Source organism: Elaeis guineensis, chromosome 6 (assembly GCF_000442705.2).
Source record: "Elaeis guineensis isolate ETL-2024a chromosome 6, EG11, whole genome shotgun sequence".
NCBI lineage: Eukaryota > Viridiplantae > Streptophyta > Magnoliopsida > Arecales > Arecaceae > Elaeis > Elaeis guineensis.
The window spans coordinates 55,195,443-55,213,750 of record NC_025998.2 but is presented as its reverse complement, the minus strand read 5'-3'; the positions used below and the strand labels follow the sequence as shown (position 1 = coordinate 55,213,750).

At 36.4% G+C, this 18,308-nt stretch overlaps 1 protein-coding gene across 1 annotated transcript; it reads right to left on the bottom strand.

Moving 5' to 3' along the window:
• Window positions 1-309: 309 nt before the first annotated feature.
• On the bottom strand, window positions 310-7,648 carry LOC105035402 (putative cyclin-B3-1). Its single transcript, XM_019847329.3, has 22 exons — window positions 7,516-7,648; window positions 7,375-7,435; window positions 7,176-7,257; window positions 7,048-7,083; window positions 6,888-6,954; window positions 6,496-6,544; window positions 6,282-6,384; window positions 6,112-6,147; window positions 5,957-5,992; window positions 5,815-5,872; window positions 5,180-5,240; window positions 4,984-5,071; window positions 4,757-4,786; window positions 4,591-4,651; window positions 3,863-4,135; window positions 3,665-3,787; window positions 1,667-1,756; window positions 1,415-1,576; window positions 1,249-1,308; window positions 1,081-1,179; window positions 808-986; window positions 310-692 (listed from the first exon to the last, which is right to left on the bottom strand). Exons 1-22 carry the CDS (start codon window positions 7,528-7,530, stop codon window positions 557-559), a joined length of 1,905 nt encoding a protein of 634 aa, XP_019702888.1. The 5' UTR covers window positions 7,531-7,648; the 3' UTR covers window positions 310-556.
• Window positions 7,649-18,308: the final 10,660 nt, after the last annotated feature.

The following is an 18,308-nucleotide window of genomic DNA, read 5'->3' as shown; positions in this document are numbered from 1 at the left end:
AAGAGAATCGGCAAAGAAGAGATGAAAAAGAAGATATGAGGCAAGGACTATTAAAAAGTATTAAGGTTTAATTAAAATATTTATGAGAGAGAATTTTATCATTATGATAATTTATTCCTCATAAACCCCATCCATCCTCCATGCATCGAATTGAAACGATGCAAATTTGTAGGCTCGGATGGATGGACAATCCATCTTTTTTATCCATCCTTTTTAAAATTTTTTGAACCAAATGATGAATGAAAACTATCCATCCTTCCTTTTATGACTCCAACCAAACACAAAGTAAAACTCCTGGCTATGTCATGAAACATTATAATTCTTGCTACTTTGATAAGCATGTAAGGCTTGCCATCGCCAAATCTGACTACCATATACAATGACCTTTGCAATGGAGACAAAATCGTTGAAATTTCAATGCCAAAAGCAGCATAAGCATCTACAAAATGCTGACTTAGCCCCAAATAAACACACAAGGGCGGACAATGAAAATTAAGCTTGTCTTTCATAAGACAATTTTTTAGTAAAGCTACAAATTTACATATTACAACTCAAATTATAAAGGAAGCTTATCCATGGCTTCAGTTGCAGCAACACTATCGTGATCAGATCTCAGGAATTTTTCATAGGTAATTTTTGTTGGATTTCGGGCAGCAGTTCTCTGAAATCCCAGGATCATACTTGCACACTCCCTGTTATAAAGCAGCAAAATAAGCCTCCATGCAAGTCCATTGCACTTAAATAAGTAGATGACATGGGAGCATCACGCTAAAGGATAATAGTGACAAAGTAGATAAAAAATGATGCCTGAGTTGTGACTCTTCATATCGAGCATGCTTCCTCAGTAATCCGGTCCAGAATGGGGTTATTTGCAGTGTACATCGTGCAACATAGATCGCTGATGAACAGAGCAATGAAGGTTTGAACTTCAGAGCTTCATATTCCACCAGACACAATTCAATGAGGTAGAAAGCCAGATGTTCAAGCTGGTAGAAAACAACATAGCATGACAAATGATACTAAATTTTGTCAAATGATGGCATCATATAGACCAATATCAAATCCTAAATTATCACACACCTTTTTCTCTGACTGCGCAGCTTTGAGAAACCTTAACATGAAGACGTACGGAGTGGGTATATTTAATCGAAATTTCAATTTTGTAAGGACAAGTCTTTCCTGGAGGAGAGCGAACCAATTATCTTCTACAAACAAGATGAAACATGACAAAAAAAAACTGAAACTCACCATAGCAAGCATTTGATCTCTGGTGTACAAGTTTGCTGATATGCTGATCAAATCACCAATCTGCAAAAAATTATGAAACAACCCAGCTATATTTAACATGGTTCATGCATAATTTGGCCTGATAGATGTGCTGATGCAAGTAAAAATAATGAATTAGACATTAAACCTTCGGATGCCAAAAATCCTCATACTTGGATGCCAGCAAAAGGCAAGTCAAACCAACCATCTGTAATTCATTCCTTTTTACAGTAAGGACAGAAAGCACCCTATCAAGCAACTCTACCATTAGAAAGAGGGTCTCTTGCATCAATTCAAATTTGAGGTGTACCTGGTCCAAAACATAGTTTTCAGCTTGATTACACAAGATAGGAAAGAAAAATTAAAATAATGGAGAGATGAATGAATTATCATATCATACTTCAATTAACCAGTTAATGAGTATGCCCCGCATTCTAGGGGTAATATCTGATTGAATAATCATGTAATTTGCTAGTGATGGACTCTGTACCTGCATTTAAAAACCAAATTAGTGTGTATCACATTAGTATTTGGATTTGATGAGCTTACTATTTTAAAAACAATATAACTTAAAAATGAAATATTTTTTCTTGTGTTTGAGCTAAATGTTATTAGATCAATGATTGATAGATTCCACAACCAATAAAAATCAAAGAGTGTCCACCTTCATGCTTAAGCTAGATAATAGAATTTATACATGCCCAAACAATGTTGGCAGGTGATATTGGCAAAGAAAGCACTTTGTTCACATTCAACTTTAATAAAATGAGGCCATGATTCTTTATGTCAAATTTTCCAATTGTTGACCCCAAATAAATGGAAAAATGCTAGATGGTTATGGTTATACTAAAATTAAGTCACCAAAAGTGAGATGGAAAGAAAACTCTTCAAACTTGTGGTTTTGTACATTGCATGAATCACCTCTCAATGATAGCATCACTTTATTGGATCGAATATAAGAAATGGCCATTTATTGGATCGAATATAAGAAATGCATGGCCATCTTCAGTTCTCATGAGATTTGTAAATTAACCAGATAATCTGCCAACCAAAACCTAATCAAGCCATTTACCCAAAAAAAAGGCACATTGGAGGTACATGAAACTAGGGGTGTGCGAAAAACCGGCTGAATTGCGAAACCAACCCGAACTGGTCTTTTTGGTTTCGATTTATATTAGGATTTTTTTAATTCTGGTTTGGTGTCGGTTTAAGAAAGGCTTGAACCAAAAAAAAGGGGTTTGGTTGGAAAACTGAAACCAAACTAAATCAACCCTACCCTACACACATATATATACACATACATATTCCATTTTTTAATTTTCTTTTATATTTTCTCTCATATATAAAAAAGAATTTTTATGTTGAGACTTATAGCCTATTTAGCCCAACCCACTGAACATCAATCCAATAAACTGAACCGAACCAAACTGAATTTCTCAGGTCGGTTTCAAATAGTTTTTCTAGATTGTTGTTTCAGTTTCAGTTTCAGCATTAGGAAACTGATTTAAATCAATTTGGTTTCAAATGTATCTCCAAACTGACCCGACTTGACCTGTGCACACCCCTACATGAAAGGAAACAACATTACATTATATGAGACATCAAGTATCTTAGAAATTACAAAATTAAAGCACCATAATTCGATGCACCAACAAACCAGTGGACTATTTTTTTCAGTTCCTTCAGCCACTGATGGGGGATTGGAGCATGTAAGGGTACTTAGGACAAAAAGGGAATGCTCTTATTGCTCAAGCATTTAATCTCAACAAAACCCTAAGCCTAGACTGCCAATAAAGCTCTAATAATCAAAATAAATTTTAGTTACGAGAAAACAAAATAGAATGCTTATAATTAGACATTAAGAAATCATCTAAAAGCTTCCTTGCAAATCCACATCAAGAAATCTAACCTCAATGCATGTTTTATAGAACCACCCCCTTGCCCCCCACACTTGAAAAAAAGAAGTTACTGAATTTGCTGTGACTGATTAGAGAGGACTGATGATCTCCAAAGACTCCCTTTTGTTTAATTTGTTGAAATTTTCTCCTTTACCAAAGATGTTTCACACATGATTATTTATTACATTCTCTTGTCTAACCTATATTTTTTTGCCTTTTATGCTTTCCAAAATCTTGACTTTATGACTAAATGAACTTTACCATCCAGACAAAAAGAGCATCTTTGTATAACTATTTTACAGCCATATTATTTGAATCATCCTGTATCTGTGTTCCTAAGAAGCATCATGTTATCACGTAATAATACAGTGAAGAAAAAAATAGAGTACAACATTATAATGATGAAAGTATAACTATGCATGAATGACTGCTTCAACATTCACAGCAAAATAATTTCAGAACAAGATTAATAGAATCAAGATCATAGGCATGTACATCACCTCCAAAGACCAATAATACTGATAGATATCATCAACATATTCTACTACATCAAGGGGGTTACTGCTGTTGTCAATATTCAGAAGCTCATGCTTGTTGACTAAGCTGGCAGACTCTCCCATAATCTGCAAAACAACATCATCTATAAGGTAAAACACATACGAAATTAGAATGCAGAAATAACAAAATTGATGACCAACCTCAGATCTTGTCACTAGTGATGATGTATAAGATTTCCGACGAGTATGCTTGTGTCTAGATATAGTTGCAGTCACATTTTCTTGAGAGTAGCACCCACTATCATATTGAACTTTTTCTTGACCACGTCCTTGTGGAATAGCTGATGCATTATCATCTAAACTGGATCTGTTAGGTAGTTGACCTTCTTTTTTCTCAGATGGGTTACTACTAGTGGATTTCTCTATAGTGATTGCATGCTTTACCATTGAAGTTGCTTTAGCTTTAGATTTTGTCTGCAATAAGATCCCAACTATTTAGATAAATAAAGAATAGAAGCACTGTATATAATGAGCTTCAGGCATAGTGCACAACATTTGATTGTATTTTGACTCTATGAGAAAACAAAGAAAGAATGAATAGATTTTGTTAGAAAACAATGAACAAGAAAAGCTTTGCAAACAGCACTCCTGTTCCATTTTGCATCTATGACAGAATGTCATGTAATTATGCATTTTGGTAAAGATACTAGTTTATGTAAGAAAATGTGCACGAAGCCAGAAAAAATTCTAAATGCACATGCAACAAACAAATAACAAGTAGCATCCTGGAAGTTCATTCGAAAAATTTCTAGTATGAAAGATAAGCAAGCTTAGAAGCCAAAATAGTACAACAAAATCTCCAACTTGCAATACTTGTAACCAAGCAGATGCGCATTGCAGAAAAGTAACCTAAATCGAGTTTTACATACCCCTAAAGGCTTTCTTGACAAGGTATTTCTGTCCTTGACCTTCTGAGTCGCTAAGGAAACCCTGGTGCCAAACATTATCCATGGGAATCAATATATCAAGAGGATTATGATAAGACATAGTTGAATAAGAAATGCAGAAATTTAGGGCTAAGCAAGAGCTTCGAACCTTGGCTGACGAAGCTTTACACCCTCATTCCTGATGAAAAATATAAAGACAAAAAACAAATCATATGAATAAAAGTAACAGGATGCTTAGTAACATAGATGCCAGTGCTAGGTAGCTGCGAAGGCAGAATATATGAAGCAGAGATCCAATAATATTTCTAAACCATTAGTTAAACAATGTTAAACATTTTTCCACAACACCACCGCATATCGAATAAGTTTACTCACATTACTTTGGAGCCATCGTTTGAATGGTTTCTTTGATGATTTCTACAAATGTTGATTTCAGAGAGCACCTTCTTCCTTGTACTTCCAACTACAGTCAACATGCGGAGTTGCCCATTATTGCAAGATCACGAACATCAAAAAGCATAAGCCAGGCATTAGTTACAGCCAGATTCAATGGAACAAGCAGCTAAGCTACCTGTGCACCATGGCTCACCTGAGATATTGAGTTTTCCTCTTGTTTCTGTGTTTACAGTTTCCTGGGACATAATGAGAAGCATAATTGCGAATTGCAAAGCACTTATACATCTTAACTATGTGGTGCACAGAAATTCAGTTATAGATGCTATTACATATAAATATCCTAAAGAAGCAATATTGCTCCAGAGGAATAATATTAATGAAGTAACAAGCACATTATGAGCCTATAAATTCATGTATACCAGTATGCATAGGCTTTCAAGCATCATCATCAGTCGTTGGAAAGAAAATATGTGAATCATGCATAGAGCCTAATTTAAACACATACATGAACAATTAAGAGTAAGTCAGCCTGTACTGCCTGATGAGTGAGTTTAATCTCAAAAAGAACAGAACATACTAGAGCAGAAAATGCATGAAAGAAATATGTTTTTCATTCTTTTAGAAAGATACCGTGGACCATGTTTGTCAATAAGGGTCGGCATTCAATACACACATACATATGTATATGTGAACGTCATAAATACCTACATTTATTTCATATACATAAACATTTGTATGTAAAGAAGCATAAGCATTTGGGGTGAGTGAAATGCTTCAATAGTAAGGAATGGAAGCAAGGAGTTCACATACTCTGCTGGGCTTTCTCGATGATGCATTTGCTACAATGACACTCTTTGTCAAAGACATCCTGGTATTATCTTGAATAATCAAAACACAAATGCTTTACGAAAACAATTTAACTATGGAGAATTTTTAAATCAAGAAACCATACCTTGGCCCATAAGAACATTTTCTAATATTAGTTTTGCTGAAACAGAAAAAGCGAGCCATCAGGAAACCAGCAGCTAGAAGCAACATGTTTCACTAGGATATGAACATTAAATGTTTGTCAATAATTACAGAATACCAAACATGAGCACTCCATACCCTTGTGATGCACTACTTCCATCTGATTTCTTCTTCCTGAGATGCAATAGCATATAAGTAATAACTGGATTACTTCTTTTTTTCAGAGTGACTATAAGAAATAATTTTTTAAAAAAAAAAAAACTACAAATTATAAAAACTTCTAAGATTCAACTAGCAAAGATGATCACGTTAGTTGAGGGTTACTGCTGAGATGATTTCTCAGTTGATAGCTTCTCTCATTGTTCACGTTGCTGACATCGGCCAAAGCTTTCCTTCTAGTCCTAACTTTGACTATACACCCAATCAAAAAATAAAAATAAAAATAAAAATCATAGTGGATGGAAATCGTACAACATTAACTGCAATCCAATACAAAGCTGAATATCGTGCCTTGTATCTCACCAGCATTATCACATTTTCCCAGAAGGTTTTCTATACCTTGCACATCTCTCTGCATCATAAAAAGATAGCATTAAGAAATTTTATAGAAAATAAGAACCATAGTTCAATGGTCTGTTTACTGCAGCTTTTTTAGCCCCTTATTACTTCCCAATCAAACTATCTACTTAAAAACCTACAATCTCATGGCAGTCACAAATTACCCAAAATTCGAGAAACCTGCCCATATCTCTCAAGTCATTAAATCAATCAGTTATCTTTATTTGCAATACCAGTGGTACGATAAGAAGATCCAAATGTGCCTATAGAAAGTAACTATGGCAACCAGAAAATTAGTAATCAATCTCTATATCAAGAAATAAAGGAAATTTCGCCGATCAAGTCAACGTAATCACCTTGCCACCATTCAGACCAGTGTGCACGGCAGGCTTTTCACATGCATTACTCCCAGGCACCGATTTCCTTCATGAAAACATATGAAAATTAAGGTACAAAGACAATAAACCATGCACATAAAACTTTATTTAAGAAAGAAAAGGGAAAACAAAAGGTTACCGAGAGGCAGCCATCGAGACCTTTCTTGAACCCTTCCTGCGAAAGAAACACAGAAGCAAGGGGTACTACCCTTATAAGACGATCAAATTAAAAAAAGAAGAAAAGAAGGGCGGAGAAAAACGATATACCTCGATGATTCAACACCTGATTCATGGGACTCAGCCTTGGTCCTTTCCTTTCCAGAGTATATCTTGAAATCTTTCGCTATTACTTGAGGAAAAAGGAAGAAGAAAGAAAAAAAATGACCTAATGATAAAAAGATTGCTGGGAGAGAAAGCACGAGGCAAAAAATAAGAAAAGGAGGAGGAGGAGGAGCAGGATTTGTACTGTTCTTGGAGGGCTTGGGATCTTCGAGGATTCGAGTTCGAGTGGCCATGGCTGCTTTGCCCTGGATCACATGAGAAGTGGTGAGAGTGGCGATGATTTAAGGGTTTTGAGGGGAGGGAAGATGTTAGGGTTTCGTTTCACCTTGGAAGAGACCATCTTTCTTCTTTGGTTTTTCTCCTTGAAGGGGAAGAGCGATAGGGGGAGGAGCGGAATCGGACTCTTGATCAGTGGATTCAAAATGAGCCTCCCGTTGGGACGATGGCGCCCGTTTTGAGCGGACTCCGTGGGATGGTGTCAAGACCAAAACATCCTCTGGATTACGTGATATTTACGCAACTTGTCTGAAACGCTGAAGGCCCCGGAACTTGCAACGTCGTCCGTCCAATTCCGGTTCGTGCTGAACCGAATATGTGCTTGGTCCAGACGGGTTACTTTGGATTCATAGAGAATGTGGTCTCGCTCGTGATTAACAAGGTAAATTTAATATTTTTAAAAAAAAATAGATTTATGAATAAAAACTTTAATTTGAATAAAAATTATATTTGTATATGCATGATGATTTGATCATGTTGTATATGTAGCTTAGTTTTAAAACTGATGTATTTTCATATACATATTTTTTTAAAAAATTATTATTTTTTATTATTTAATTTATGTAATTAAAATATTTATTACTTATTAGACTATCGAGTTCATTACTCTATATCTTATTATTTTATGGATTAAGAGAACCAGTCTAACATAGGATTTTGTTAAAAAGTAATAGAAGCATAGTTCCGACTTCTTATCATACACTAAGGTCTGTCATCAATTTAATATATAGAATCGTAAGATTTTAGGTATTGTTGAATTTTTATGAAAGTATAGATTTTAGTTATTTAAATTTAAAGTTTAAACTTTAGTTATTAAATTTATTATATTATTTGATTATGATATTATAATGAGATACTTTACATATTTGTGAAAAAAAATTTTTATGAGTATACAGTAGTTGCCATATCTTTGGCTTGCAATTTTGGATTAGAAGCATGATAATTTATATGGTATCAGAGCATAAGTCAATAAAATATTATATATAAAGTTGAAAATAGGATAAATGTAAGAAGTAGATACTACGGACATTAGAACATAAACCTATATTGATTGCCGTATAAGCTATCTTAATGATTTTTCTAAATCTTTATGCTTATGTAAGAAAGGGAAGCCACTCACTTGAAAAAGTTTTTATAGAGAATTTGATGATAAATATTTTCTCAGGGTGTCAGGACTCCAATAAGAGCTAGATTTAAGACTGCTAAGGAATTATGATAAAATTAATTCATATAGTCCGACATATAATAAGGATGGAAGGTGAGACAATTTGTCCAACAAATTATGATTAGTTGGATTTTTAAACTAAATTAAGTGCAAGAAGATTGACCTATCATATCGTGCACCGTAATATTTGTTCATTAGTCATTAATGTATATTTGTAAGCTCAAATTTGATATGGGGTTATGATATCACTTCTAGTTTTGAAGTTAATTATTTAGTGGCAAATTAGGGTTCATTCATATGAAGTTGTTTAAAATGTGGGCTAAAAAAAAAATTATGAAATGTAATAAAATATTGTTTGAAGTTTGAACATATACGAGGATCATATATGAAACTAGCATGTAAAAGGAAAATATATTTCAAGATATTACAAATAGATCTATTTTCTTATTGAAAGAATTGATTTTGTTGTGAAGTTGTAGAATATTCATCTTAGAGGAATCTTTAGTGTTTTTAACTACCATCTTTGGATCAAAATACTAGATCTTACTTATGTTCTACTAGAGACTATGGGGTGTGTGTGAACTTCAATTTAACATTTTGGGTTTATAAGTTGGGTGTGGGTGACTTTCAATTTAACATTTTGGGTTGGATTTATAAACTAATCCAAAGTTCTTTTGCCCTTGATGTTGAGGTTGTTGGTAAAATTTAGCATTGTATGGAAAATTTGATTTCGAGATGCTTAAATTATTATCATAGAAAAGATTTTTGATAAGTGCTGAGGATCTTAATGAAAGAGATTTCGAGAAAAATAATTGAGTCAATTTTACTCATAGGAGTTTGATTTGGAATTATCTAATCAAATTAACAAGAGAATAGAGATTTAATTTTGTTTAGGTTGAAGTAACTGGCTGAAATGATGGTTTTGAACGTAGTAATTGGCTCAAGGGTTAATCAATATGAATTTATTTGATGCAAATTGAGGATGAGACAAAAGTTCCTCTTTGACTTTGTTTGGAATTTGAAATTTTGGATCTTTTTAGTTTATAATATAGAGTAGTATTTTGGTGGAAAATCATGGACTGAATGTAGCAAATTTAGGTGGCTTAATTAAACCATGCAGCATAAATGCAATGGTTTGGATTATATTTAACCTGATTAAACTAATAATTAGATTCAAAAGATATTACAATGAAAAACTTGGCTTGGTTTTTACATTAGAGGACATTCTACTAATGGAGGAAAAAGAGAAGCAACTTAAAAACTAGTGGATGATTTTAAGTAGTAATTCTAAATTTTTGAAGTTAGGTAAGCAAATTTTGATGATGAAATTTTTTTAAGAGAAGAGAATGTAGCACTTAGCCTAAAATTAGCTGGGCCTAGTCCACTTAGCTAGTTTGGAAAAAGTTGGATCAACCCGAAGCCCACAATGCACAAGACCCGCTTAGCCCAAAAACTCTCCATGGTCCAAACAAGGAAATAAGGATTAAAAAAAAAATGAACTTGACAAGTGCATGACACATGCTAGGGGGTTGTGAACCGCACATGGATAGCATGTGCTAGAGGGATGGACTTTACAGCCTGTTTGGATGGGGGTACGTGGGGGTTCATAAGGGGAGGGGAAGAAAGGGTAAAGAATGAACTCCTGTTTGATAAAATTTTTTGAGAGATAAAGAAGAATAAAGAAAGATTCTCTTAACCCCTTCGTACCCTTCACTTACTCAATTTTCTGTACCCTCGATTTGGGGTATAACAGAGGAGAAGGTTCACACTTAAGTTTCACTTTCCTAATTTATCCTTAATAAAACTTTAACCCTTCCATCCAAATAAGGGCACATTTGTCAAAATATACATAAAAATATTAAAAAATCAGATAGGATGCATGCATAGATTTCAAAAATCTTTTTAAAGAGCAGTAGAAATGAATCGGGTTAAATCTTTTAACTGTTAGAATACACTACGGTTTAGTACGTGTAGTTCTAAATTTTTTCTAGACATCTACGCAGCAAAAATAAATAAATTAAAATAATTTTAATTTATTCATGTACCAGATCAGATCTAAAAATTATAGTAAAAATCTTGATAAGAACATGTATCTATGATTTGATATCTGAAACAGAAAAATAAACTGTTAGAAAAATAAAATGGAGATCGAATCTCCATACCTCGGATCCTGTGAATGTCTCAGGTTTTGATCGTAGCCACGCATGCATCCGATCTCTACTGGTATCCACACGGAGCCATCTGATCGAAGCACTGAGATCATCGATGTGCTAACACCTTGCAGATCTCGCTTCTCATCCATGGATCTTGATCTCTTCTTCCAAATCTTGAAGAAGCAGATCGCTGCGTGAATTCTTTCGTGCAGATCTGACAGGATCTGAACCAGATCACCATGAAGAGAAGCAGAACCCTTCTTCTTCTCTCTCTTTTCTCATCTTAGATCTGATTTCTATCAGATCTAGGCATGGAGAATGCAAGGAAAAAAAGGAGGAAGAAAAATTGGGCGTTGGAAAGGAGATGGTCCTAAAGAAGTCGCCCCCACACATTCATGCAAAAACCATCACGCCCCTTTTTCTTTTGATGCGCTAATCTTTTTCTCACATGCACAACCTTCCTTTTTAATGCCCAAGAGATCTCATCTCTTTTAATCTAGGGTCTTAAAATCAAATCCAAAGGTAGAAAGGTTTTGAGATAAGGTTGTGATGTAAGAAAGAAATCTCCAAAACAAATAGCGCATGCCAATTCCCTTCCACAAATTTTTGTCGTATAAAAATTCTTCCTTACATGCCTCAAATAGATAATTTTTATCCTATTTTGAATCAAATTCAAATAAGAAAAAAATCTGCATGAAAGAGAGTCCCAAATAAGGTGGGGCGCCTCCTATTGGCGCCCTCTCTCCTTCACGCACGCGAAAATAGAAAAAGATGTGAAAAATAATGCCCCTCTTTCCATATTGGCATGATTTTTGGAGAGAAAATCTTAAAAGACTTGGGCTTTCTGAGTCATGATTCATCTGGTTCAAGTAGAGCCTCAATCGGATTCAAATTGAGTCCGAAATGAGCTGAATTTGAAAAAGCTGTCAAGCCTGATCCAATCAGGCTTGAAATCCAAATCTGATTTGAATAATTGAATCTAATTAATATTAAATTAAATTAAGTCTAAATAAAATTTAATTTAATTTAAATTAATTAAAATTTAATTTATAATTTAATCAGCTCTAAAAAATTATAACACTTGCAATTAAGTCCCTGTGCTAATAATTAGCAACTGCCAAAACTATAATGCTTACAAATTGGCAGTTTCTAATATTCAAACTATCAATCTAATTGATAATTCAAATATGATCCAAGCTATTGATCAAGTTATACTCCTTTTGTGTATCACCCTTCAGGTTCTATTCTATCTGGTAGTGAGATATACCATAATCTCTATCACAGTATCATCGAAATTCTTTTCGATGGACTGAAATGATTCCAACTCACCTCAACAAAGATCATTGATCCAGAAATGATCTTAGTGAGTTCTCAAGATCCACCAGTGACGTCTAGCAACACCTAGCAAAATAGAAAAGTAAATCCCTAGGTGTAGTTATCGTGTGAACAATCCCTCTATCGAAAGTTCCAACTGGACGAAGGTCATGGAGAACTCATCAAATCCCATCGTCAGTCATATGCTAAATCGGCTCGACTCGAGTTCATTTGTGAATCTTATGAAAATTCTTTTTCAGTATTCACACTTACTCTGATCAGAGATTTTCTGAACTTAATCTTATGAATCGCATAGGACTTTTCTTTTTCTACCAAGATCGATAGATTCCGTCTAGGTACATCCTACTCTAAACAGCGAACCTAAACCTACATAGCCAACATACACATAAGAACTCATATGGCTAGGGACCAAGGGAATATACAGTCAAACTATATAGCCTCACTGCGAATAGCCAACACACCGTAGGTCAAAGAATCAGTCATACCACCGCAGCATCGAAAAAATCACTGACAAGTGAGTAGACATCCAAGTGATTTTTCGTATTGGTCACGCTCAATGTAAGTTATTCTCTAACAACCACCTGCACTCTCACCCCAGTGTCTCTACACTGCAAACTCGAGACTCATTTGCCCTAAAGAAAAGTGATCCATGCATCAATCTCAAATGGATTGATCACTGTCCTCCATGATGATCTTTCGATCGGGAGCATTTAAAAATTAACCACTAATGATGTATGTCTTAAATTCTCAATATTTTGAAAATATACAAAATTATCTTTGTTAATTTTTAAGATAAATCATGGACATATAAACATGATTGATTATTAAGACTACCCAACAAGTACAAAAATATGCCTTAGAGAAAAGTATGTGTCAGCCAAGATTGGCTTCTAGAGCACACATCCAATAAACTCTCATTTGCACTAAAGCCAATCTGCCATATACCTAAGCCCCATCTTCTGAACACAGGCTTTAGTATTTAGTTGGCTAAATGACTTGGGCCTACCACATTCCATGTGGAGTTTACTCTCCTTACCTCCATGTATTTCTACTTGAGATAATCGCTTATATCCTTGCTCTATGTACATAGACTTCTAGTGAGACTTTGGCTCCTTAGCAAAGGCTATGGACCATTATCTTTACAGTATAATGTCATAACATCTAATGATATAACATATAGTTCTGCAACTATCATAAAAATCGAAACACATCTTGCACATCTATAGCATATTCAGCTTCTATTGGTCGATTGCGTGGAATCCTTCCATCATATCGAACCAATATAACTTAAGAATATATGCTGATGTCGACATTCTATCATCAGCATCAGTGTATCCTCCCACTCTTAGCTCTAATCCTTATTCAAAGATGAGAAATAATCTCTTAGTGCTTCTCAAATACTTAGGGATATTTTTACAGCAATCCAATGCTCTCAGTCTGGATTCGACTAATATCTGCTCGTGATTTTCACAGTAAGATATACAAAGTCAAGTACATAGCATGGTATACACCTATACCTGAGAGGATAATAAATCCCTCTTAGAGGTTTCAATGCTGAACCCTTTCAGCACTTCTTCTATGTACTTATCTGTGAAAATCAAACATCCTTTTAGGATCTCTCTCTATAGATCTTTTATTTCCAGAATGTTTGACCTAGGTCTTTGAAAAAAAATTCTATATGTAACCACATCAATTCTATATGTAACCACATCATAATCGATGTCAGCATGGGACCCTCCCACTGATCTTCATATAACTACATGATTCCTCATATCATATCATTGTAGGTTTTTGAGATCATTCCTATGTTTCCAATCTCACTCGAAAAATACTTTCTCTGAATCCTTTGTAAGAATACCAAGTATCTTTCTAAAGGATAGGAGATCCTACTAGATCGATAAGGTGGAGGAAGTACTACATATACTGGCTCATCTTAAATAGATTGTATAGATCTTGTGACTCGTTGTTCTTTAGAGACTTTCTCTTTGAGTTCATCCTCCCATTATTTTCAAGAAAACAGTATGATTGCTCATAATCACATTGAGAATCACTGAAAAGAGAAAGTAATATCTCAAATAATTTTTGAGATACCCTATAAATGAGTTCTCACAGACCTATCCTCTAACTTGTCCACCATATCTATCTCATATGGTGTGGTAAAACTAATTTTAAAAAAAATCTAATTTAAATTTTAAAAATTAAATCTTGCTCTTAAAGAAATAAGAATTAAATTAGTGATATTCATGATGGACCGGACCATATCTCATATAGTGCCATTGCTCCTCACATATACACCGTTGAACTGAGGTGTATAAGAAGAATTCTATCATGAAACTATGTCATTTGTTTAGATAATTAATAAATTTTCTATTTGGTATTGCATCCTCGATCCGATCGAAGTACCTTTTGAGATTTTTTGATTTATCTTTTCTACTTCATATCTGAATTCTTTGAACCTTTCAAAATCTTTCAGATTTGTATCTCACATACATATGCCTATACCATGACTGCTCATCAGTAAGGATAATGAAGTAACGATAGCCTCTTAGTTTGGCTCATCAAATGGGCCATGCACATCGTATGTGTACTAGGATAAGTATTTCAATGATCCTATTCCTTTAACCCATAAAGGACAGCTTGGTTATTAATCTTCAAAGAGATGATTCACAGACTAGATATAACTTAACAGTCAATGAGTTCAAAGACCCATTTTCTCCAGTCAGCTGATCATTTCTTCTCATACATGACTTAGCTAAAGGAACCATCTATATACTTCAGGTTATCTGATTCTAAATCTCTCAGACTCAATGACATTCACTATTTTGCTCAAATAATTTTTACAAATACATCATACCATGCAAATGATAAAAATTAAATCTAAATGGTAATCATCGAGATTAGGTACTCACAGCCTCAGTGCAACTTTTGCACAATTACTGACTCAAAAGCGTCGCTTTACCTTCCCTCAGTCCTCTTTCTTCTTTAGACCTTATATTAAAGTGCATAATCTGCACTAAAGTCTAATGAAAAAGAAAAAATCGTAAGATCAATTTTGAGCAATTCGACATACCTTCCTGTTGGTGCATAATTCCATCGATGCCGGATGAAGCTGGAGTCGAGGGGATCACAGCCGCCGTCGGAACCTGCAAGGAAAGTCTAAACTGAAGTTGGGGGTACTTCGGCAAGACCCTTCGATGCTCAAATCAGTACTCTGCTTCAACAGAAATAGAGCACTCAAATGAGATTTTAACAGAGTTTAGAGATAGAGCTTAGAGCTTAGAGGAGAACGTATCTGGGGGGTCTCTTTTATAGACGGAAGAGCGTAACCGATTGACAGCGACATCCGTAACTGCCTGGTAGTGGGCCGTTCGGGGCCACGTGGAGTTTGTTACGGAGAGTAGTGGTATCCATTATCGCAACTTGCCAAAGAGTGATGGGGCCTTGTGGAGTTTGTTACAGAGAGTGGAGTGGTGCCTGTTGTCGTGACTTATCGAAGAGTTCGGGCCGGACGACTGAAGCTCGATTGGGATATCTGGTGGAGTGGAATAGCTCTCTGTCTCAACAATCTAAGAGAAGCTTGGATATTTTCGAGGTTGCTGATGGGTTAACTATTGTTGTGTGCCTTAGACGTTGATGCTGCAGACAAAAGTCATCTGCTGTAGAGGTCCGGACGAAAACTTTCTGTTGGAGAAATCTGGTTGGAGTCCGATTGCTAGAGAAGTCTGTCTGAAATTTGTCTGATGTAGAAGCTTGTCTGAAGACTGTCTGCTGGAGAGGTCCGGTTGCATGAGAAATCTGACAGAAGATCGATCGATAGCGGAATTCGGAAGGTGCTATAGAAAGTTGTCCGATAGAAGAGTTCGAAAGGCGTTGTGGAAGTTCGTCTGCTGGAGGAGTCTGGAGGACATTGTGGAAGGTCGACCGTTGGAGGGGTCCGGAGGGAATTTGTCCATTGGAGGGGTCTGGTTGGCACTGTTGAAGTTTGGTTGGTGCTGTTGAAAGTTGATGGCTGGAGAGGTATGGAAGACACCGGAGACAGTCGGTCACTATAGAAATCTGGCTGCTGGAGTCCGTCCGTTGTAGAAGTTCGTCTAAAATTTATCCGCAGTAGAAGTTCGGACGGAGTCTGGTTCTTGTAGAAGTCTGGAAGGAGGTCACTTACTGTAGAAGCTCGGATGGAGATCGATTACCGTGGAAGTCCGGATGGAGTTGCTTATTCTAGAAGCTCGGATGGAGATCGGTTGCCATGGAAGTCCAGATGGAGATCGCTTATTGTAGAAGCTCGGTTGAAATTCGCTTGCAATAGAAGTTCGGATGGAATTCACTTACTGTAAAAGCTCGGATAAAATTCAGAAGGTGGTCGATCACTGTAGAAACTTGGATGGAGTCTGATTACTATAGAAGTCCTGCTGCTGGAGAAGCCCGGACATTGACGAAGTTCGGAAGAAGCTCGGAGTAAAGTCGATCGTGACAAGAGAAAGTCTGGAAGAGATTCAGAGAGTAGTCGATCACTATAGAAAATTGGCTGATAGTGAAGCTCAGAGAGTATTTGGAGCAGTCCGATAGACGACTGAAGGAGCTCATTATTGAAGAAGTTCGAAGGGTACGATAGGAGTTCATCCGTTGGAGAAATTTGGAGGACACTATGAAAGATCGACTGCTGGAGGAGTCCGGATGGTACTGTGGAAGCTCAGACGGTCGGGAGAGTTTAGAAAGATGCTGCACAAGATCGGAAGCCGAAAGAGTCCTGGGAGGGTTGGCCTCTTACGAACTTTGGCTGGGGTTATTTTATACCCAACACTAGTCTCCCTACTTCTGAGTTCGGATTTCGAATGAAGGAAGAATAGAGAAATTTTCACAGCCAAAGTTGCCCCCCTTGATTTAAAAATTCAGCTGATCTATAAGCAGCAGGCAGTCAAGGATGTAGAAGCAGAGTCTGAAGTTTTGAGGAAGAAACTTCGAGAATCGAAGGGCGAAAGTCGACGGTTTCACCAAATATATCAGGAGATGCTGTTAAAAAAGAAAGAACTGGAAGAAGAAGTTGAGAACTTAAAGCAATCCCTGATAATGGCTGGAACCGAGAGTCCAAAGTCAGAAGAAGCTGAGTTTCTTTAGAGCTTCTTTTACCTTTTATTCAAAGGCTTTTGTAATGCTCTCTTTACTAATGAAATGAAAAAGAATTTTTTCATTACCTTGTCTATTCTTACTCTGAGTTGTCGTTTATCAAGCTTCTCCTGTCTTTTATCTTATTCGATGTCAACGTTGTTTGAAGGTTTCTGGTCATCGCCGTGTTGATTCGCCCTTTTTGTTTATGACCGAAGGTCTTTTTGAGGCCATTCGAATTTGATGCTTTCTCCCGGTATTCGAGCTTGGGGCCCGAACTTCTCGTTACTTTGAGGAAGTCTATTTTCTCTTGCTAGTGTTGGGTTCTCCCTTAGAGACCGAGGATTGTTGACAAGAGTTTTCTTCCTCGTTGAGGTGAGGTCCCTTATGTCTTAGATGTAGTTCATTTTTTCTTATCTCTGGCGTAGCTCGTCACTTTTTCTTTTTCTCTCCCCCCTTTTTTTTTATGTTTGGGCGAGGGTTTTTTCTCTGCTCCTAACGAAATTATGGGGGTGTAGAGGAGCCGTTGAGGAGGCTTTTTTCCTCATTCGGTCTTAAACGACCAGGTCTTCATTTGTATCAGGACGAGGTTCTCCTCCTGTTCCCGACACAGTCAATTTCAGCTCATGTTAGGATGAGATTTTTCTCCTATTCCTAATAGGGCTATGGGGACACATAAGGGTCGTTGCGAGGGCCTCTCCCTCCATCCGGTCTCTTAATAACTGGGTCTTCGACTTTGCTCATGTCAGGACGAGGTTCTTCTCCTGTTCCTAACATGACTGTGGGGGTGCATAAGGGCCGTTGTGAGAGCCTCTCTCCCCATCTGATCTCTTAATAACCGAATCTTTGACTTTGCTCATGTTAGGATGAGGTTCTCCTCCTGTTCCTAACATGGCTGTGGGGGCACATAAGGACCGTTGCGAGGGCCTCTCCCTCCATCCGATCTCTTAATAATCGGATCTTCGACTTTGCTCATGTTAGGACGAGGTTCTCCTCCTGTTCCTAACATGGCTGTGGGGGTGCATAAGGGCTGTTGCGAGGGCCTCTCTCCCCATCCGGTCTCTTAATAATCGGATCTTCGACTTT